We start from the raw sequence: 20731 nt of genomic DNA, 5'->3' as shown, positions 1-20731 counted from the left end.
TCTGAGACAATTTAATGCAGAAGTACTATTGTCTATTATTCTCAACGACAGTTCTACCTTTGTTGACAACAAATTCTCTCATATTGTGACCTCTCTTTGTTGACTGTTCTTTGTATTGTGTAACAGTTAACAAACACTGGAAGGGAGTGGGGAATGAGTATATTCACAGACGACCTACGAAAGGCTATAATATAACTTAAATTGAGATTAAAAACCACCATCACCACCACCACCAACAGCAGCAGCAAATCACCTATAATGGAGAAAATAGTTAATAAAACTCATTATGTCTTTAAAGCTCTAAACAAATGTTAAACATAAGGATTTAAAAAAAAACAAGGTAAAATGCAATTTGCTATCAATTCATCTTAGCAGGCCTAATGGTGTCATTTTTACTTTAAATATTTACTTACCTACAAAGCTATCTTTCTTACTCTATACTTACCTGTGTGGACAATGAATCTTGTAACTAACGTAAGTGGAAAGACAGAGATGATCAATTCATTTGGCTAATATGGCAAACCTTATCAATCGTTTGGCCAAAGCCCACTACACTTCCCGCCCGGTGTGAGGCAGCACAGCAATGAACACTGTGCCTCCCACTACTTGGCCCCCAACTCTCCAGTCTCCCTGCCGTTTCATTCCTTGCACTCCAAATTCCAACAATACTACTGCTACTGCACGCTGCTTCCCAACTGCCCAGCTGTTTTATGATTTTTCAGACTCGGTATACGTGTTTCCTCTGGTTAAGACGGCAAAGTCAAGGTTTCAGGATCACTTTCTGTCTGCAATCATGGACCTCTGTATTATTACCACAGCTCTATCATCACACCACCTTCAATATATTGTGACTACTTGTCCTTTCTATGAGACTGAGCCATCTGAGGGCAGGTGCCACATCTGTTCACTCTGGTGTCCTCAAGGACATATCTTCCAAGAAAAACCTTCGTTGGTGAAACAGTATGTCCCCAAAATATTTTAGATCTTCCTTAAAAGAAATGATAAGCTATCTCCCAAATGCAAATGAGGAAATGTGATTATTACATAATCAATTTTTATGCCTGGTTTTCTTTTTGTTCATGATAAGCAAATGCTTCAGTAGCTTAAATCTCAAAAATATGGTTTCAACAGATTTCAAGCACTAGTGTGTGTGTGTGTCTCTCATTTTCTCTCTCACCCACCTACACACATACATACACACTCACATCTTAGAAAGACAATTCTGGACAACATGGGCCAGTTTTACGTGTTTGGAACAATTCCTGGTAATTTTAAGTCCTTCACACACAAAAATCAAAGGACCAGATGGGATTTTAGGAGATTTTCCAATCCATTTTCCTATTATAAAATCTAGTAAGTAAATGAAGTCACCAATATGGGCAAGATAATTATCCTATTTTAGAAGGCTTCCACAGAACTATCCTTAAGAATGTACCCAAATGTAATCCCTACCGATGCAATTTAGGTCAAACTCAGCGTTAGCTCACACAGGAAAGCAAAATACCATCATTTCCATGCGTGTGTGCAGAGTAAGGAACGACATGACACAGAAGGGAGGCGTAGTGGAGCGAAAAGAACACCGAGAACCAGCGACATACACCCCTTCCCTGCCGCTGACCTTGCCCCGGCGCCTTGGCCTGTCTGGGCCTCATAAAATCCCCCATAAAATTAGAGTGCTGGGCTGGAATGCTAGGTTCTTTTTTAAAGTAATATCTTAAAAAGGCACAACGCACTTATTGTGCACCTGCTGTATGACCTTTTATGTATATTAAGGACGACCTTCCCCAGAGAGAGCATTTTTACAGATGACTGCACAGTTAATAAAAAGTGAAACTGTAATTCAATTCAAATTCAGGTCTGCTTGTTCTAAAAGACATTGTGCTAAGCTGCCTCCTGGGAAAGGGAAGAAGGGAAAAGAAAGGAAGGAAGGGAACCACAGACTGGCAAAGATGCACTTTTTCCTGCAGGCAGCACACGGACAGAAAAATAGGCCAGAACAAATCACTGCGGCATGAGCAGTGACAGGGAAACTAAGAGAAACGGGTCCCCATGCTTGGCTCTTTAACTGTCATCACAAATGCCAACGGCTTCATCTGCTAGGATATACCATCCTACTTCTTGTGTGCGTGTGTTTGTGTGTGAGCGTCGCTCAGTCGTGCCCAACTCTTTGCAACCCCACGGAATGTGGCCCGCCAGCCTCCTCTGTCCATGGAATTCTCCAGGCAAGAATACTGGAGTGGGTTGCCATTCTCTTCTCCAGAGGATCTTCCCAGCCCAGGGATTGAACCCAGTCTTTTGCATTGCTGGCAGGTTTTTTTTTTTTAATCGTCTGAGCCACTAGCGAAGGCAAGTCTCATATATCTACTTGCAACATACCAGACATCCTGATTGAAGGTATGAGGGAAATACTGAAGAATCTGAGGAACCAACCTAAAATCCATGGTTTGAGGAAGGGTGAGGAGTAGGCATGCAGGACAACACTCCTCAAATTAGGGGGAAATTTCCCAATTTAATAGGTTTTAATATCTCTGAAAAATGATTCCAGGAGCAAAATATATTACGCCCATTACGTACCTGTTACTAAGCAACTCCACTCATACAGACTATTAAATCAATACCGTAAATTGTAATGTTGCAAATATCACAGAATTCATGTCTTCCCACATCTAGTATTTTTCTCAGCTTATTTTTGGTTTAAACCAAAGTTTCCCAATGAACTGTATAAATATATTTTTCAAGCATTACTGTATTTCCTAGTGTTAGAATCACATCTTTTTTTTTTTTTGGTCACAATCCTAATAATACCCATAAGCATTCAGATTAGCGACAGAGCTTATCACCCTTAGATCAATTTAGAGAGGAGAACAATAAAGAAGGTGCAGTAAGATCCTCAGAGCCTTGGGCTCAGGGCATGGCAGGTACCAGTAAAAATGCCCACTATGTCTCAGCCTTAAAATTAAAAAAATCACCCCCTCCAGACACATGAAAAGTTGATTCACAGATACATGCGTATCAATTTCTGTACTGTATTGATAAAAAGAACAAGATTTTTTTTCACCCTCCAATCACTAAATTTCTCCCGTTTGGGGGGAGTGGAGAAATCATCCCTGTTGAGAATATAAGACCCAGCTCATTTACTCTACTGAACTACTCAGAACACACACAAGTCAGGAAGTACTAACAATCTGGGAGCCAGCAAATATTTTTTAATATATTGATTTTTACCCAATAGATAGCAATAGATAGTTAGCAACAGATGACAGATGTTAAATAACTGTCACTTTATTCTTGTTCTCAGTATTTGAAATGGCTGGATATAGGACAAGGAAAACAGAAACAGAAGCGCTCCTTTGTAAAGTTTATCCCACCTGCCCAGCTAGGTATATGGGCTTTGTCTTGTCTTTAAAGATTCCAGAACTATATACTCTCCCACCCACAGGATCACGCTTTTGCGTTCAAAATTCAGCCAGCTTGCCTCAGCTCCTGTGTGGGCACCTAAGTACAATGGTGTGTGGGCCAATCTTCAAAAGGGCAGAACAGCCCCCCACCTCCAGCCAGAATCACCCGATTACTAATCTGAAAAACACCGACAGCCAAATAAAGTACTCCAGTTAAAAGTGAAAGGCTTTCTCCGTTGGGGAGTAGAGGAAGAAAAGTCAGTCTAGAAGGTTAAAAAAAAAAAAAATCTACAATTGTTTGAGCTGGGTAACTGAAAGAAACAGAAGCGAAAATAAAGGTGTGAGTGGGAGTTTATTCTGATGCCATACTTGTCACAAAGGCTATGTGTCTGCTTTGGGGGGAAGGGAGATTCTTCTTCATTACACAGATCCCCTGGTTTCTAAAAGAGTCAAGAGACCCTTCCTCAAAGGTTTTGAACACCCAAATTATCTTCTTCATGCCTAATCCCTAACCACTAAGGAGTGGGTGCCAGGTCTTCCACTCCTGACCTCTAAAATCAGCCTATCATTTACACCCATAAAAGCACCTTCCACTTTGAAGGTTTCTCTCTGGAAAACCTTTTCCACCTTGTAAAATTATGTGGATTATCTAGAGGGTAGTGATGGATCTACTCTTTGATCAGAAACCCAAAGTGTAAATGCAAAGAATGTTAAATCTACAAAATGTTTTACTGAGTCTTTTTTGTGAAAGCACAACTCTAAATTTTTGTTAAGCTTGTCCTAACAGCAAATCAGACAAAGATCACAAAGATGCAGCTGACCCGTGTACCAGAAAGTCAATATAAAAACTGTGACCCAGAAAGTCGATCTAAGAGACTCTCGGTAGATTCTACAATGGCTCTTTCCTGTTTTGGGGACAGCAGGAATGCCCCCGTGGACAGCACCGATTCCTGCTGGTTCCTTGTCACGTGCTCTCTTTTTGGTGGTGTGCTAAGGCTACATTTTCACTTTAGGAAAAGCTCGCCTCTCCACAAACTTCCATTACTGGCTATATTCTACTTCAGTTCAGCCACTCATGTGTGTCCGACTCTTTGCGACCCCATGCACTGCAGCACACTAGGCTTCCCATATTCTACTTGAAGTGAAGTTGCTCAGTCGTGTCTGACTCTTTGCGACCCCGTGGACTGTAGCTCCCCAGGCTCCTCTGTCCATGGGATTCTCCAAGCAAGAATACTGGAGTGGGTTACCATTTCCTTCTCCACCATATTCTACTTGGATATATGCAAATATCTCTAGCCGAAAAGAACCTCAACAGCTAAATCTCTTTCCCTGGAGGTCTCTCAAGCATCTCAGACTTAACCACAACCAAATGGAACTCAAGATGTTCCAGAAAGTATTCATCTCCCATATTACCTTTCTCAGTTAACAATACCCATAGCCACCAAGTAGCCTTAGACTTCTTTCTTATCCATCCCTGAGTATAGTTCCTTCTACTATATAAGTACATGTCCTCTTCAATTAAAATGTCCATCATCTCTACAAAACCCGGACTTCCCTTCCTTTACCACTCTGCTATAATTTCTCTCTTAAAATGCAACTGATGTTATTTCTGTGCTTACTGTCCTTCAAAACTTCCGACCCCTGAAGAATCAAGTCCAGTACTTTTTAGTCCGGCATACGATCTCCCTAATGATGCAGCTTCTGCCCAACTCTCCAACTACCTCTGCCATTTCCCCCACGAAGATCTCCCATCTTGTCTGCAGCCACCTCTGTCAGTCCCGGCTCACCTGCTGTGCGTTCAGCCTCTGCCTGCAATGCCCTTCCCTCCATGTTTGTTCACCTAGTCTTAGTTCACTCTTCAAAACCCAACGAAGTGTCCACTCTGAAATCGAGCACCACCACTCTCCTTGTGAACACCTCTACTAGTGAACAGAAACCGCACAAGCGAAGCCATGTACGCGGCCACGCCCTCACAAAGTCGAGCCTGGTTTTGCTGCAAGCCTACAGCAGGCGAACACTTGGTGCCTGTTCGGTGAATCACCTCTCCTCTGATAAACAACTAAAATAACACAGCTTACATTTATTAAGAATTTATCACATGCCAAAATGTACAACATATTAGGCCATTTCTTCCTCATAACAACTCCATAAGGTTGGGTAGGTATTATTCCTGTTTATAAATGAGGAATCTAAGGTGCATTCAAACAGGCCAGAGAACTTGCCCAGGAGCTACAGCTTAAATGGAAGAGATGGGACTGGAACTCAGGTCTGACCGATGCCAGAGTCCATGCTTGTAACCTCTGTGCTTAATTCTCGCTATTCTACACTGTCCTTAACAGGCCTCCCAAAGAGTGCTGTCCACACTATTTTGTCTAAAACTTCCAGAATCAATTATCTAGCTAGGTTTCCGTTAGGGTTTTATGCTTTCTGCAGCTAAGGGAATAGAGTTATTCTGGATTAAGAATGCTATGGACAGTGAGCTCAGAATGATTGCTCTAAACTGTCTCATATGCAAGTATCTGGCACCCAACCTAAACTCAGTCAACCAGAAAAGTTTTTCGAAGTCCATGTAGGAAAAAAGAAAATGAACAACTATTATTTCCTCAGATCAACTTTCCAACAGAATAACTCCTTCTGTTTTTTCGGAAGGCAGAGCAATCTGCAAACACAAAGATTCCTTTTATTTGGGAGTTTTGAGCCATATACCAAAACTCCTCATAGCAGTCTATGAAGAAAAAGTCAAGATAAACTAATCTTGTTAAGCCCCTCCTCCTCTGCTCCTGGCCATCTTTATTTTTAGGACATTCTCTGGCAGTTGTAGTATCAAATGATGGTGACACTGAGAGTATGTGAGCTTCACAAGCTGGCAGGTGTCGGATGGCGACCCTGCAGCAGCCCCATCGGCAGCCCACCCAGACGCTTATGTTTAAATTGGGAAAAAGTCCACGAAGCGGGCAGAAGCCACTGGCTCATCTTACACCAGACCCCCTACTTTCAGCTGTCTCAAAAAAAAAACAAAAACAAAAACAAAAACTCTAAACCCTCTAAATTAGAATCATTTCAATCTTCCCAGACAGAATCTTGTATCAAAGAAATGTTAAATCCTACTTTAACGACGTCTACTTCGTTGCAATGGTGCAGGAAATTCAGCTGTCCTTTTACTCAGAGGAAACCAGTGTGCATTTAAAACAGAAGCTGAACACAGTAAAACCTGAAGGGGACAGACATCTTCTGGCATGATGCTACCTTCACAACTGAGCTGGGAGTGACTGGCTGGTTTCATCTGAAAGAAACATCTGGTACCATCTATATCAAGGTGGAAAAGCTCAAATCAAAGTATAATGGAAAGGTGAGGGATAGAAAATGAGCAAAAGAAAAAAAAGCCATCATCAGTACCTTTAGTGTTTTTAAAAGATAAAACAGAAGAATTTAAAAGATAAAACCAAAGAATTTAAGTGGGAACAATTAATAACCAGCGGGTACCAAGAGATTGCTCAAGTATGCCCAAAAGATGAATAAAACGGCCCAGGACGACCTCATTCGATACCAGAAGCACTCACCCTCCTAAGTCTCCCCACTATCCAACTCGCTGAGTCTATGGTGCGACCGTTTTCACAATTACTTCTTCTTTCCCTTTATATTTAAGTCGTACCAGGTATTATATTGTACTCTTCTTTAAAACGCCTTTAAATATAATAAGGATGGTCAACTACATTTATTTAAAATAGTGAGGGGAGGGGGGAGGAAACACTGTAAAATGTCCAGCAGCAGCAGCAGCAGTGAAAGGGTTAAATCAAGCACACTCAGCAGTGGAGACACTCTGCAGCTGTTACAAATGTTCTTTATAACAGCATGGGTTGGGTAGACAATGGGTGGTCTCCTAAACTTCTGTTGGGCCTCTAGGAGGCAGCCATGAAGCTTGGGTGGGACCGCCCCCTCAACCAAATCCCCCAGAACAAGTCTATCTCCTCTACCCAACACAGACTGGCTTAGTCCTGTAACCTGGACCAATCAACCCAAACTGTAAAACATTTGCTGTGAGGCAAGAAGGGCTGTGTGGATCACAATAAACTGGAAAATTCAGAAAGAGATGGGAATACCAGACCACCTGATCTGCCTCTTGAGAAAGCTATATGCAGGTCAGGAAGCAACAGTTAGAACTGGACATGGAACAACAGACTGGTTCCAAATAGGAAAAGGAGTCTGTCAAGGCTGTATATTGTCACCCTGCTTATTTAACTTATATGCAGAGTACATCATGAGAAATGCTGGGCTGGAAGAAGCACAAGCTGGAATCAAGATTGCCGGGAGAATTATCAATAACCTCAGATATGTAGATGACACCACCCTTATGGCAGAAAGTGAAGAGGAATTAAAAAGCCTCTTGATGAAAGTGAAAGAGGAGAGTGAAAAAGTTGGCTTAAAGCTCAACATTCAGAAAATGAAGATCATGGCATCTGGTCCCATTACTTCAAGGGAAATAGATGGGGAAACAGTGGAAACAGTGTCAAGACTTTATTTTTTTGGGCTCCAAAACCACTGCAGACGGTGACTGCAGCCATGAAATTAAAAGACACTTACTCCTTGGAAGGAAAGTTATGACCAACCTAGATAGCATATTCAAAAGCAGAGACATTACTTTGCCAACAAAGGTCCGTCTAGTCAAGGCTATGGTTTTTCCTGTGGTCACGTATGGATGTGAGAGTTGGACTGTGAAGAAGGCCGAGCACCGAAGAATCGATGCTTTTGAACTGTGGTGTTGGAGAAGACTCTTGAGAGTCCCCTGGACTGCAAGGAGATCCAACCAGTCCATCCTAAAGGAGATCAGCCCTGGGATTTCTTTGGAAGGACTGATGCTAAAGCTGAAACTCCAGTCCTTTGGCCACCTCATGCGAAGAGCTGACTCATTGGAGAAGACTCTGATGCTGGGAGGGATTGGGGGCTGGAGGAAAAGGGGACCACAGAGGATGAGATGGCTGGATGGCATCACCAACTCGATGGACGTGAGTTTGAGTGAACTCTGGGAGTTGGTGATGGACAGGGAGGTCTGGTGTGCTGCGATTCATGGGGTCGCAAGAGTCAGACACAACTGAGCGACTGAACTGAAGAAGGGCACACTTCCCTTTCCCTGTGATGCTAACGAGATGTCTTCTGATTTAAAAAGGCAATTTCATATACAGTACCATCTTTAAATGTCCAGAAAAAAAAGATTATTAGGAGAGATAATAAAATAAACTTATTATTTCTGGGCAACAGATTGGGTTGGATTTGGGTACTGATCATTAACCATCATATATATTTTTAATTTACAAAACAGACTGCCAGATTAATCACTGTCTTTGAAACTCATATTCCATTCATACTCTAACCCTCTGTGAATCCTTTCACCTGAAATGCCATTCTCTCTTTTCCCCACAAATCAGTCACTTAGGATCAGGGCTTCTCTTTTTCCCTACCTATAACCCCCAACAACTTCTTTCTCTGAATGCCTTCAACAATTAGCAACCATTACAGTAACTAAGTCATTTACTGAACACCTACTATAATGTACAATCCTGGGCACTCTTATGTTATTACATTTAAACATAACTGTTTCTAAATGAGTCATTTCTACTCAACCCAACACGAAATTCTTGGGGGGGCAGAACTACTTTATATTTATGTTGATTTGTCTTATTGCCTAACATATTCTATCACAAAAGAAGGCAGACATTCTAAATATGGATTATTTACATACATTTGGAGGGGGGAAATACTTTTACCAGAGCCTCAAGGGGTATGACCTTCAACTAGGTTTAAGAACCACTGCACCAGGGATTCAACAAATAGTTCTTCAATCACAACTAAACACATCACCAATAAGCCCAGAAGATTTCCAGGAAAAACAGCTTGTGATACATATCAGGCTGCACAAATGGAAGAACTCGTTTTTAGTCACATTTTGAGTGTATGACAAGGTACTGGAGTGGCATGCGGACAGGACTCTAATGACATGGAGTCAAACACAGTTTCTCTTTGCCAAGTGACAGCACTGTTAACAGTCCCTCCACCAGACCTGGGGAGCGGTGCCTTTGTTTTCGTCCTTCTGTTTATATGAATCAGCTGTTGAACCTGTAATCATTTTACCCTAGTCAGAAAGCTCTTCCTAAGTGCACCATAATAAGCACAGCAGCATAATGGGGGAGGCGACAAATACGAAATTAACACAACGTGGCAGTACTTCAGGGTCTTACAATCGCGAATTCTCACTTGAATTTTTCTAAATCAATAAGGCTTCCCCAGTGGCTCAGCGGTAAAGAATCCGCCTGCAATGCAGGAGCCGCAGGAGACACGAGTTTGATCCCTGGGTTGGGAAGATCCAAGGAGGAGGCGATGGCAACCCACTCCAGTATTTTCGCCTGGGAAATTCCATGGACAGAGGAACCTGGAAGGCTGCAGTCCATGGGGTCGCAAAAGAGATGTGTATGACTGAGCAACTAAACAACAACATTCTTACCATTAGCTACAAATAGAATTTTAAAAACTGTAACTAATTTAGAAAATCTACAGCAATGGAATGAGGCATTTGCCACAAAGGGTTATGCTCCCATTTATTACTCTGTTTTGAGAGCTAGTGAAATATTAATAGGAACTGCCCAGAGCAGTCCTTCTCATGTTCTTCAACATTCAGGCTGCTGCTTGCTGTGGAAGATGCAGAAAGAAGTTCCCTCGTGAGAATGAGTTCGACACTGCTATTGTTCACAGCTGATCCTCTTCCTATGGTTTAACATCCAACCTTTATCTTCCCCAATAGATAACCACGAACATTCCCATCCTGCTAAGGACGCCAACATTCTCCCCAGCCTCAAAGCCTTAGCATGCTCCCACTGGACCGCATCTCCCCAGTCACATGGCCTCTTCCCTTGTAATGCCCTCTAGATTTGGACTCTTCTCCATTTCCATTAGGGCACTTCCCTTGTGGCTCAGCTGGGAAAGAATCCGCCTGCAATGCAGGAGAACTGGGTTAGATCCTAGGTTGGGAAAAATCCCTTGGAGAAGGGAAAGGCTCCCCACTCCAGCATTCTGGCCTGGAGAATTCCATGGACTGTATGGTCCATGGGGTCGCAAAGAGTCGAACACAACTGAGCAACTTTCACACACATCATTTCCACTGATTTATTTCAGGAGCTTGCATGCAACAAAACTACTTTCTGGGAATTTCCTGATGGTCCAGTGGTTAGGATGATGTGCTCACACTGCCGACTGGGTTCAACCCCTGGTCGAGGAACTAAGACCCCACAAGCCTCCATTTGCCACCCATCCCCCATAAAACAAAAACAAAAACAACTGCTTCCTATTTGATAATAACTAACTGTATACTTGCGGTTTTAACTGCTTACATGTTTCAATTAATTTAATCCTCACAGCAATCTGATAAGGTAAGTGCTATTATCATCCGTTTTTCCAATGAGGAAAGTTTGGCACTAAGAAGTTTAAAAACTTGCCCAACACCACAACTATGGCAAACGAGGTACCGCTGAAGCCTGAACCGAGCTGGCCTGGCTCCAGCCGGGCCTCCATCCCTGTGCTCCATCTTGCTTCTACTCTTTCTCCTCTTTAATCCCATACTACTCAGAACAGTCTTTCGAAAACTCTGGGTAATTTCACTGCTCCAGGACCTGTTAGAAAACACTGCTCTTTCATCACATGAATGTCGCTTTCTGATTAGCTCAAAATGTGAACCAGATCAAATTATGCTCAAAAATCTATTCTCTCACCGACTAGCTGTGCAATTTTATGCAACTTACTCAACCTGTGTGTTAACAAACTTGAAAAAGTTCTTTCACTGTTGAGAGGAATTGAGCAAAGTACTTGGTACAGAGCCTGCCTGGCTCTCAAGACTGCATGAGCTCAGTAAGAGCTAAATTTCTGGGCTCATATGAAAGCTTCACATTCTGTAAGGTATCGCCAGGCTCAAGTCCATTCTGTTCTCTTGTTTCCTCCCACCGGGAAGGCCTGATTACTCAGACAGTAGCTACCATTTCCCAGTACCTTGAGTCCAAAATGACTTATAGTACACAATCACTACACCTGATTCTCTCTTGCTATAAGTCCTCTAAAACAATGTTTAATCAGAAGACATACTTAGTGGAACAGTCTTCTTTACAACCTACTTCCCAGGGATGTATACAGAGAGCCTCACCAGCTCAACTCTAGGTCCCCAGTATACTGAAAATGTCTCCCTGGCACACACACTCAAAAGCTTGCAGACCAACGTAAATGTAGTCTATAAAAAGAGAATCTGAGAAATGTATTACATGAGAATTTTCTACATTTAATGTCAAGGTGTCACTAGATGCGCCTCAGAATTCAAAATGGGACGTATCGGAACTATCTCATTTAAATGATTTGAAGCTGGACCAAGGGAGCAGCAGGCTAAAGTTCTAGCAAAACTGAACGTTTCTTTACATTATAAGGCCAGAATCAAAAGAGAAATTTAAGAAGACATAAACAACCACAAGCAGCTTTACTTAGTTGAAAGATGCTGACAGACCTGATGGAGAAAAATGCCAGTTTATTCTTTGCTGCTTCTGAGCTCAGCACAGAGTCACAAAATAAGACTCCTGAGATGAGGACTGTGGGCTGATCCAGACTGGGCTGGCCAGACGCTGACTGACTCCAGCCAGCCAGCCTATCTAAGAATGGCACCGGTTAAGACAGTGAGGGTGTTTAAGAACTTCCTGCCCGTCCCCATTTCCACCCCCTGTATATACCCACCACTAGAAAAACGACTCAAAGCGTATGTACTCCTTTAAGGACAGCATTATTTCCTCAAAACATGAACCAAAATCTCATCAATGAAGAGACACAAAAACTTAAAACTAATGAATCCTTAAAACTGAGACTTAGATTGACTTAACAGAGTCAAAGCTAAAGCCAGGCCCTACTAGAGATGTGAATTCATTATTTTTTTATATCCTAACAACATTCAAGCTATGGGTTTATCACCAGAATACACACATTCCAAGAGAAAATTCATGAGCAAATTTAAAAAGAGACATTAGTGTCTTGTTGACTGAAACCAACTACTCAGGGCCTAGAAGAACCAAAATGTTAAGTCTATCAACAAACTGTCATTAGCCTGTCAGATCCGCCTGCATTTCCCTCTCCTGAAGACTTCTAAGAGCACCTGCACCACTTGCTTGTTCTGACTCCAGGATCCTACTCGGGCTGGGCGCGTTCTAGGCTGGCTTCAGTGATGTTTGGCACCATGAAGCACACTGCCAGTCCTGGGTGTGTTGCTAATGGGTCAGAAAGCGTCCCTGGAAACGCAGGAACACCAATAAGAGTTCACACAGTTGTTCGTAAGTGAAGTGTTCTGGCAAAGCTTGACAAACAAGAAGAAATTCTTCCCCCAACCCACCTCACTTTTAGCAGCAAAGTAAACTTAAGAGAACATCAGATAAGACCAGCCTCCTCTTCCTGCAGTCCAGCCCCTGCAGAGCAGTTCTCTATGGACCCTGAGGCTGGGAATTGTATAAACTATGTAAATTAGAACTACGTAAATTTACATAAAACTATGTAAATTAGAACAAATCATCAGGGTTACTCTGAATCAGTCCTGTAAATTTTTTTTTCCTTGTTTTTCTTATGCACTTAAAGAAAAAAAGAATTCAACAGAGAAAGCCAAAGGTTTGCAATCTCCTTCTATAAAGCAACATCTTATGAACCATCTGCTGAAATAAAATGCCATCATGACTATAGATGGAATAAATGTCCAAAAATAAAAATTGGTGGAAATCGGGAATGTTTTTTGGACAGTAACAAAAGTAAAACTGGCTAAACAGTCTTCAGATCACATGCATAGTAAAGTGTAATTACACCTTAGAGAGACACAAAGGAATAGTAGCTAAGAAGCATGACTCAGGTGGCGGCAAAGTAAGGGAATAACAAATTACAGCAGAAATTCCAGAGTTCCTATTTCTGGTTTATGTCACCTAAAGAAATGCAAAAACAGCTGAGGCAACATAAGAACCCAGTCTGACCTCCGACAGGGCAATACTGGGTAATACAGACAACATCCAACTATGGACTCAATTTACACTGAGAGGGATGGACCTGGTGTGGGTTTCAACGCTTCTTCTGTTCCAACAAACGAAACGACCATGTTGCGGGACGCTCTGCAAGACACGGACACACAGGAACCCGAGACCCAGGGAATCAATACGCCAAGGGCCAGCACACAGTGGCACCTCTTGAGGCACCTGAGGGAAAGAAAAGCATCGAGAAAGACTTCTGGAACTCAGGCAGGCTTGCTGTAAGTCACGAGAGAAGGTTATACTGGACAAAAGGAATGGCAGGTCTGAAGACCACAAAGTGTGAAATAGCTCGGTGTTCAGGGAAACGATGCACCTCATTTTTGAAAACTGACCAAATACTGTTTAAACATAATTACAATGGTTCATCATCCCATTATTTGACATTTCTGGCAAGTTATGTTCACTAATGAAACACTGTAGAGCTTTTAGGGTAAGGATATTTAACTGTGCAAACTGTCAATGTAATTTAACACAAAGAAACAAAATGACTACAGTAAGAGTAAGACTTTGCCCAAGATATTTATGTAAAACAGAGTTCTGAAAAGAAAACACGATAATTATGGTTTTGCTGAATTCAGAGAAATGCTGCCTCTGCGCTCTGGATGGGCCTCAGATGCTGCAGTCTGCACATTCAGCTCGAGACCACATTACACGTCCAATGACACAAGGAACTCAAATTAGAAGAGGCAGCACTGGACTCCACAACACACCGTGTGTCACCCCAGTGGAGCCATTCGACGAGCACGCCTCAGACTCCACGGGATGACTACAGGGGTCCCTAGTATCTGCCTCTGTCTGCGTGGCTGGCGGCAGAAAAGGCTCAGCGCTATGGAGAAAAGGGTCTGGGAAGTCAAAGGGCTGCAAGGAGAGGAAGAGAAATCCTGCCCCAGTTCCACTGTCGGTCCACAGCAGCCTCCTCCTCTCCCTCCCCAGACCTGATTCTGCCCAAGGGCCCCATCTCCAAAGACCAAGGTCACCATCAATGGTTTGCACCGACAGGGAAGATATGATTCCCGGCATTTCCAACTGACACCCAAAATACTCTGAACACAAAAACACCGTTATTTGGTGGTGACATTCTACAGTAGGGCTGTCCAAAGAAGCTTCTTACAATGACATAAATGTCCTACAGCTGCACTGTCCAATATAGCAGCCATTAGCCAGACACAGCTAGTAGGATCTTGAAACACAGCCAGTGCAAGTGAAGAAGTGAATACTTTACCTAATTTCAACAGTCATATAAGGCTACTGGCTATAGTATGGAAGAATGTGGTCAATATCCAGCATCATCAGTTCGCACGGAAGCCAAATACTTGAATGGTCCAACCTTAAAAATGTCAATAAGCGTTACATGAGCAATAACATCTTCCACAAAAACAACAATTTATGAGCTTTTAGGAAACAATTCTTAAGTACAGACTATCAAAAAATCAAAAGGACATATTAAACTTTGAGTGTTTGTGTTTTAATCTATGTTCGGCCAACACAGCCAAGATAAGCCTAAGGAGACACAACTCAACAATGTAGCATCCTGGATGGAATCCTGGAACAGGAAAAAGGACACTAGGAAACATGAAGGAAGCCTGAGAAATAATAACACGTCCTGAACGCCCCTGGTGACCCAGTGGTAAAGACTCTGCCTGCCAGTGTAGGGGACACAGGTCTGCGCCCTGGCCCGGGAAGATGTCACAGGCCGCGGGGCCGCAACTGCTGAGCCCGCACACCACAGCGACTGAAGTCCAGGTGCCTAGAGCCTGTGGTCCGAAACAAAAGAAGCCCCTACCAGGAAGGCCTGCTTGCCGCAGCTAGACACCCATGCGCAGCAATGAAGGCCCAGTGCAGGCATAAAAATGCTTAAAATGGTGGCTCAGCATTGGTTCACTAGTGAGTGGTTAACAAATGTACTACACCAATGTAAGACGTTAGTGAGAAACTGGGTGTGAGACATAGGGGATCTTTCCGTGCTCTCTTCGCAAGTTTTTCAGTAAATCTAAAATGTTCTAAAATAAACTTGCTTTAAAAAAAAAAAAAAATCTATGTTAAAAAAAAACCCCTAGGTTCATAAAGGGAACTCTGCTCATTATTACATAACAACTTAAATGGGAAAAGATTTTTTAAAAGGATACATGTGTCACTGCTGCGCACTTGAAACTACCACAACACCGTTAATCAACTATGCTGTTCAGTCGCCCAGTCGTGTCCAACTCTCTATGACCCCGTGACTGCAGCACATCAGGCCTCCCTGTCCCTCCCCATCTCCCGAACTTTGCCCGAGTGCATTCATGTCCACTGCGTCAGTGATGCCATACAGCCATCTCATCCTCTGACACCTCCTCTTCTGCTCTTAATTCTTCCCAGCAGTTAACTATATTCCAATAAAAAAAGTAAAAAACAAAAACAAAACCCGGGAACTATGCTCAGTAAAGATGCTGTTGCAGTTTCAGTTTTATCTTAATGAGAGAATCCTGTCGAGGGACCCTGGCTAAGAGCGCAAGTAGCACTGACATTTTATTCTACCCTTCCTGTAAACAGTACACTGAACTTTGGGGCTCCCATTCTTATATCTGATAAACAACTGAGTACATGTTTAGCTCAGTAAATGTTTTCAAGTCTATGAAGAGGAATCTTGAAGTTTTTTATTTACTTGAGCAATTTTCTTTCAAAGGCTTCATGAAAAGGTATTCAATTTTCCACTTCTCTGACCACAGATTTTTTAAACTTTAGAAACTAACATCTAGATAGCAGATTTCAGGTGTATACCATGCTGGACTATAAGCTTGTTAAATATAATTCACATTCATATGGTGTTGGAGAAAATAAAATGTTCAATCCTTTCCATTTCTGAAGTTACCAAAAGACTAGTGTAAAGTTCACGCTATTTTAAATAGCTGGAAAGTTCTACTTTAAAGTAATCCCCCTTAAAAACATTACTCAGCATGTTCTAAATACAACTGTGTAATAGAAACCTATTTCCATAAATATTTCTTTAAAAAGTGGGGTGGTGGTGTCATGGACATAAAACTGAGATTGATGGTTACAAAACATGAAGTGTTTTGATTATGACACATAATCACTTGGAAGCTCTCTGCATGGGCCATGTTGTTATCAGAATGTCTCCTTTTATAAGTGTCAAATACACTGAAAGGCAATTAACCTTTCAAGTTTACATGTTCTAGGACAACTCCAACAACTCTTCCGAGTTTGACAGTAAGCTCTGTTAATGTTAGAAACAAAGGCCTCAGTACGTCAGACATATCTGGATGGACAGAGCAGTTATGAGTATTTCTAAATTAGCTCAGAAAACTTTTCAATACACCTGTCTTACCAAGTCTGTTTTCATTCAGAACACTGTGCATACCTCTAGCATAGCTCTCAAAACTGAATTATTAAATACATCTATATCTTAAACCCTTTGCACTAAGCACTGTACCCTTAGCCTAGGAAAAACTCAGTTTGCTCATCTAATTCACCAGGACACCGGGGTAAGCAGTCTTAATGTACTGCTGACAAGAGACGTATTAATGCCACAGGTGTTCGTTTCTGCAAAAATCCACCAGTCAATAATGTGTTAAGAATTCATCAAAATTCTACAACTATCAAGACACATACTCAAGGAAAAAAAACCGACTAGACTTAAGAGACATCCAGAGAACACTCAAACCAACAGCACACAGCAGAACCTTCTCCAGGACAGACCACATGCCAGGCCATAAAACAAGCCTCAATAAATGTAGAACTTTAATCAGCATGCTCTGTAAGCCTGATGGAATTAAACTAGAAATCAGCAGCAAAAGGAATTCTGGGAAATTCACAAATATGTGGAAGTTAAACACCACACTCCTAAATAACCAATAGGTCAAAGAAAAAAAAAACAAATTGGAAAATATTTTGAGATTAATGAAAACAAAAACCACTGCACACCCAGATTTATGGGAAGCAACTAAAGCAGCATATAGAGGGAAATTAAAGGCTATACTCTTAAGTATTTATAAATATTTACATTAAAGGAAAAAGTGTCCCATAGTTCACTTCAAATTGAGGTTGCTATTCTTCTATTTATAAAAGTCAACCCCCTCCTAAAGCAGGTAATCAATCATTTTTCATCAGGTTATCGGAGAATATGCAAATGAGAAGTCTGCTTCGTCTGCGAGACCTTTAATATCTAATAAGAAAGAAGAGAGAAAGAACATGCAGAAAGCTTACACTTTTGACACACAATACCAACACACTAATAGCTACATTTGAAAATAACTTCTATAGTCTTTAAGGGCAACAACTGTTCAGGTATGTATATGTACATCAGCTGCTCCAAGAAGGCAGACAGAGGGCACCTGAACACAAAGAGAATGACTTTCCGAGTCAAACGCTAGTTCCTTCTCAGTCAGCAACCTACATTTGTTGTTCAGTGGCTCAGTCGTGTCTGACTCTGTGTGACCCCATGGACTGGAGCATGCCAGGTTTCCCTGTCCTTCACTATTTCCCAGAGTTTGCTCAAACCCATGTCCACTGAGTCAGTGACACCACCCAACCGTCATCTCATCCTCTGTCATCCCCTTCTCCTCTCCTCCTGCCCTCAATCTTTCCCAGCATCAGGGTCTTTTCCAGTGAGTCGGCTCTTTGCAGCAGGTGGCCGAAGTATTGGAGACTTTATTGGTCTCCAGGAAGAGACTTGCAGGGCTACAAGTTTCCACTTCTAGCACTAAGTGAGGCCACTAGCCACAGATTCATTTGGATATCAGATGCAGACAATGTTAGCACAGCTCCTGGGAAAATTAACACCAATTTCAGGTTCAAGATCTACTCTGACTCAGCTAAAACATGTGACTCTGAGAAAGTCTTAATCATTATTATCTTCTCTGATAGGCTGGCAAAGAAACCTTTCGAGCTACTGCTTTTTTCTAAAGAGGTTCAGTACATTTAAACAGAAACCCCACCCTTCCTTCCAAAGACGAAGCACCTGCTTTCTTTCATTATTACAATTTTGCGCGTGGCTTCACTGTGCTTCTCATCATTCCCAGAAAGTATAGTGCAAGCACCTATGGCTATATTCGCTAAATGCTTTTTTTTCCCTGAAGGTTACAGAAAAGCAGAACAGTTATTTTCTATGGGAGGAATGCCTGCCTTTTACATCTGCTAACAAGTACAACATATGTTTATTTAATTTCAAAAAGTTATCTGGCTGACAGGAGGGATTATGTTCCTTTATACTTTTCTATTAAACTACTTTGATAAACATTTAAAAAGCATGAAATACAGACATCTGATTTTTTTGAGTGCACTACAGATAATTAAAACCCACTAATAACTGCAAATCCTTATTTTTTCTCTTAATTTTACTTTTCAAAGCTAAACATTTTTATAGATGTTGATAAATAAAATGTGAACTTGATTAAAGCTCAATGCAGACAGCAGACAAGGAAGGAGACATGGATAATTAAACCTCTGAAAAACTACAATTTGGCTGCATTACTAATCTCAGTCCAGTTTGGAGACAGACTGAAATCAAAATTACATAAGTAAGAAAGCACATTACATTAGTTTTGTATCAGGTGCAGGGAAAAGATAAGCGAGATTTAACTAGAAATCTGGGCAGCAATACCAGTTTTAGGGCCAATCTTAGTTTTTCATAAGGAAAAGGGCAGAGCAGGCTTTTAGCTTATTGCTGTACATTCTCTATTTTACATCTAGTCATTCTATGGAGTAGACCTAGATAATGTGGAGATCCTTGCACGCCTGCACCAAAAAGAACTGAAACAGATTTAGTCTATGAAGCTGTCCATTGTGATTTCTTTGTCCTTTGAAGAAAGCAAGAGACTCTAAAACGTTTGTTGACTTATACACTGACATATGGAAGACTACTGTAGTGTTTTTTTTTTTTACGGTTTTTCTGATTATGAAACTAATATATGCTTATAAAAATATCCATTATAGAAAAGCATGCTATAGAAAGCAACAGTTCTCAGTCATCCCAACAATCAGAAAACATGACAGTTTTTTTTCCCCTTGTATTGCAGTACGTGTAAGAGCGTGAGGATGTTTCAATAAGTCTCTCTACTTTTTTCTCCAAAGCTCTCAGCAGAGCCTCCTGGCTCTAAAGCTAAACATTTGCAGCATCAACTCAACAAAGCCTGGTTTGTCTGTCTTCCCATCTTTTTCCAAACATGAGTGAGGATGGATGATCTATCTCCCTCTAGAAGGGATTCGTTTAGCCAGAGAAGTAAAACTGAATTAAAACGACATCTATGAATACACATTAAATTTCTCAGCTATCAAAATTACTTGTCTACTCGACAGCTATAAAAAAGCGAATCAATCACCTGAAAGGACAGTATGAAGTAAAACATGCTTCAGAAAAACTGTGTGCTGCTGTGGGGCGTCTTAGATGCTGGAGGAGGACTCAGTCACGTCGCAGATCTGGTTCCACAGTCTCATAAAACACTGTCAAACTGTGAAATGATGTTCTATTGTTAAAGGAGGACAGAGAACGAAGCCAACACTAGCTGCACTATTATTGTGCATTCTAAGATTACGGGCCATTCTCATTTAACATGATCTCAAGTAGGTGATCTGTTCAGTCCTTTAGGACAACAGAGCATCAGACATAATCAAAAGCCTCCTCTGAGATTATGCACTAAATTTTTAATAGAAACAAGAATCCAGCAATAGGAAAATATCTACGTCAATTATAGAATATTAACTTTACAAATATCTAAAAATACTAAACCATTAAAAATAATTAGTAAAACAAATATGAGAATGGTAATATATGCTGTATTTTAATTCTGCTACAATTCTAGCACTATAAAAACGTCTGTGCAATGATAAAGCCCCGAAGAGATCTGTAATAGCAAAAATGCTGCAGTGAGGAGTTTATGGAGGCCTTTGAATTTCCTATTTTTTTCTATTAACATTTGTTAAAATAATTTTAAATGTTAAGAAAAATGGAAAAACTGATAATAAAATGAAAATATATTCTTTTTCCTCTAGCAATCCATTTCAAACCATACACATTCGTCCAGGAAAGCAAAAGACCTATGAAATAATGACACGAAGAAGACACGCAATGATCAATATTCTGACTGAAAACACACTGCTCTCTTGTTCTCTGTGAAGTTTACAGTTTCAAGGTCCAAAATACATTTCCTCTCACTTAAAAAAAACTGATGCTTTCTGTAGTTTTCAAAAGCAAAGTATTATAAAAGTCTTTGCCATTTTGCTAAATGTAGATTTTAAAGCTCCGCTGTTAAAGAAAAA

The 20731-nt window shown here is 41.2% G+C and overlaps 1 protein-coding gene across 5 annotated transcripts in view; it reads right to left on the bottom strand.

Moving 5' to 3' along the window:
- GRB2 (growth factor receptor bound protein 2) overlaps positions 1 to 20731 on the bottom strand; it is a 65970-nt gene that overhangs the window by 29433 nt on the left and 15806 nt on the right. For 2 of the 5 annotated variants that reach the window (XM_060395007.1, XM_060395008.1), the window contains exon 3: positions 13481 to 13642. The exons of 2 other annotated variants lie outside the window; for them this stretch is intronic. In XM_060395007.1, the coding sequence (XP_060250990.1) occupies positions 13481 to 13642 (162 nt within the window). Of the gene's footprint in view, positions 1 to 13480; positions 13643 to 19794; positions 19924 to 20731 lie in introns of all 5 variants that reach the window. One more of the 5 variants, XM_060395010.1, reaches the window with a different exon arrangement.

The sequence above is a fragment of the Ovis aries genome, chromosome 11, assembly GCF_016772045.2.
Source record: "Ovis aries strain OAR_USU_Benz2616 breed Rambouillet chromosome 11, ARS-UI_Ramb_v3.0, whole genome shotgun sequence".
In the NCBI taxonomy this organism is placed as follows: Eukaryota; Metazoa; Chordata; class Mammalia; order Artiodactyla; family Bovidae; genus Ovis; species Ovis aries.
The sequence above is the reverse complement of the archived record's forward strand: the minus strand, read 5'-3'. Positions and strand labels throughout refer to the sequence as shown.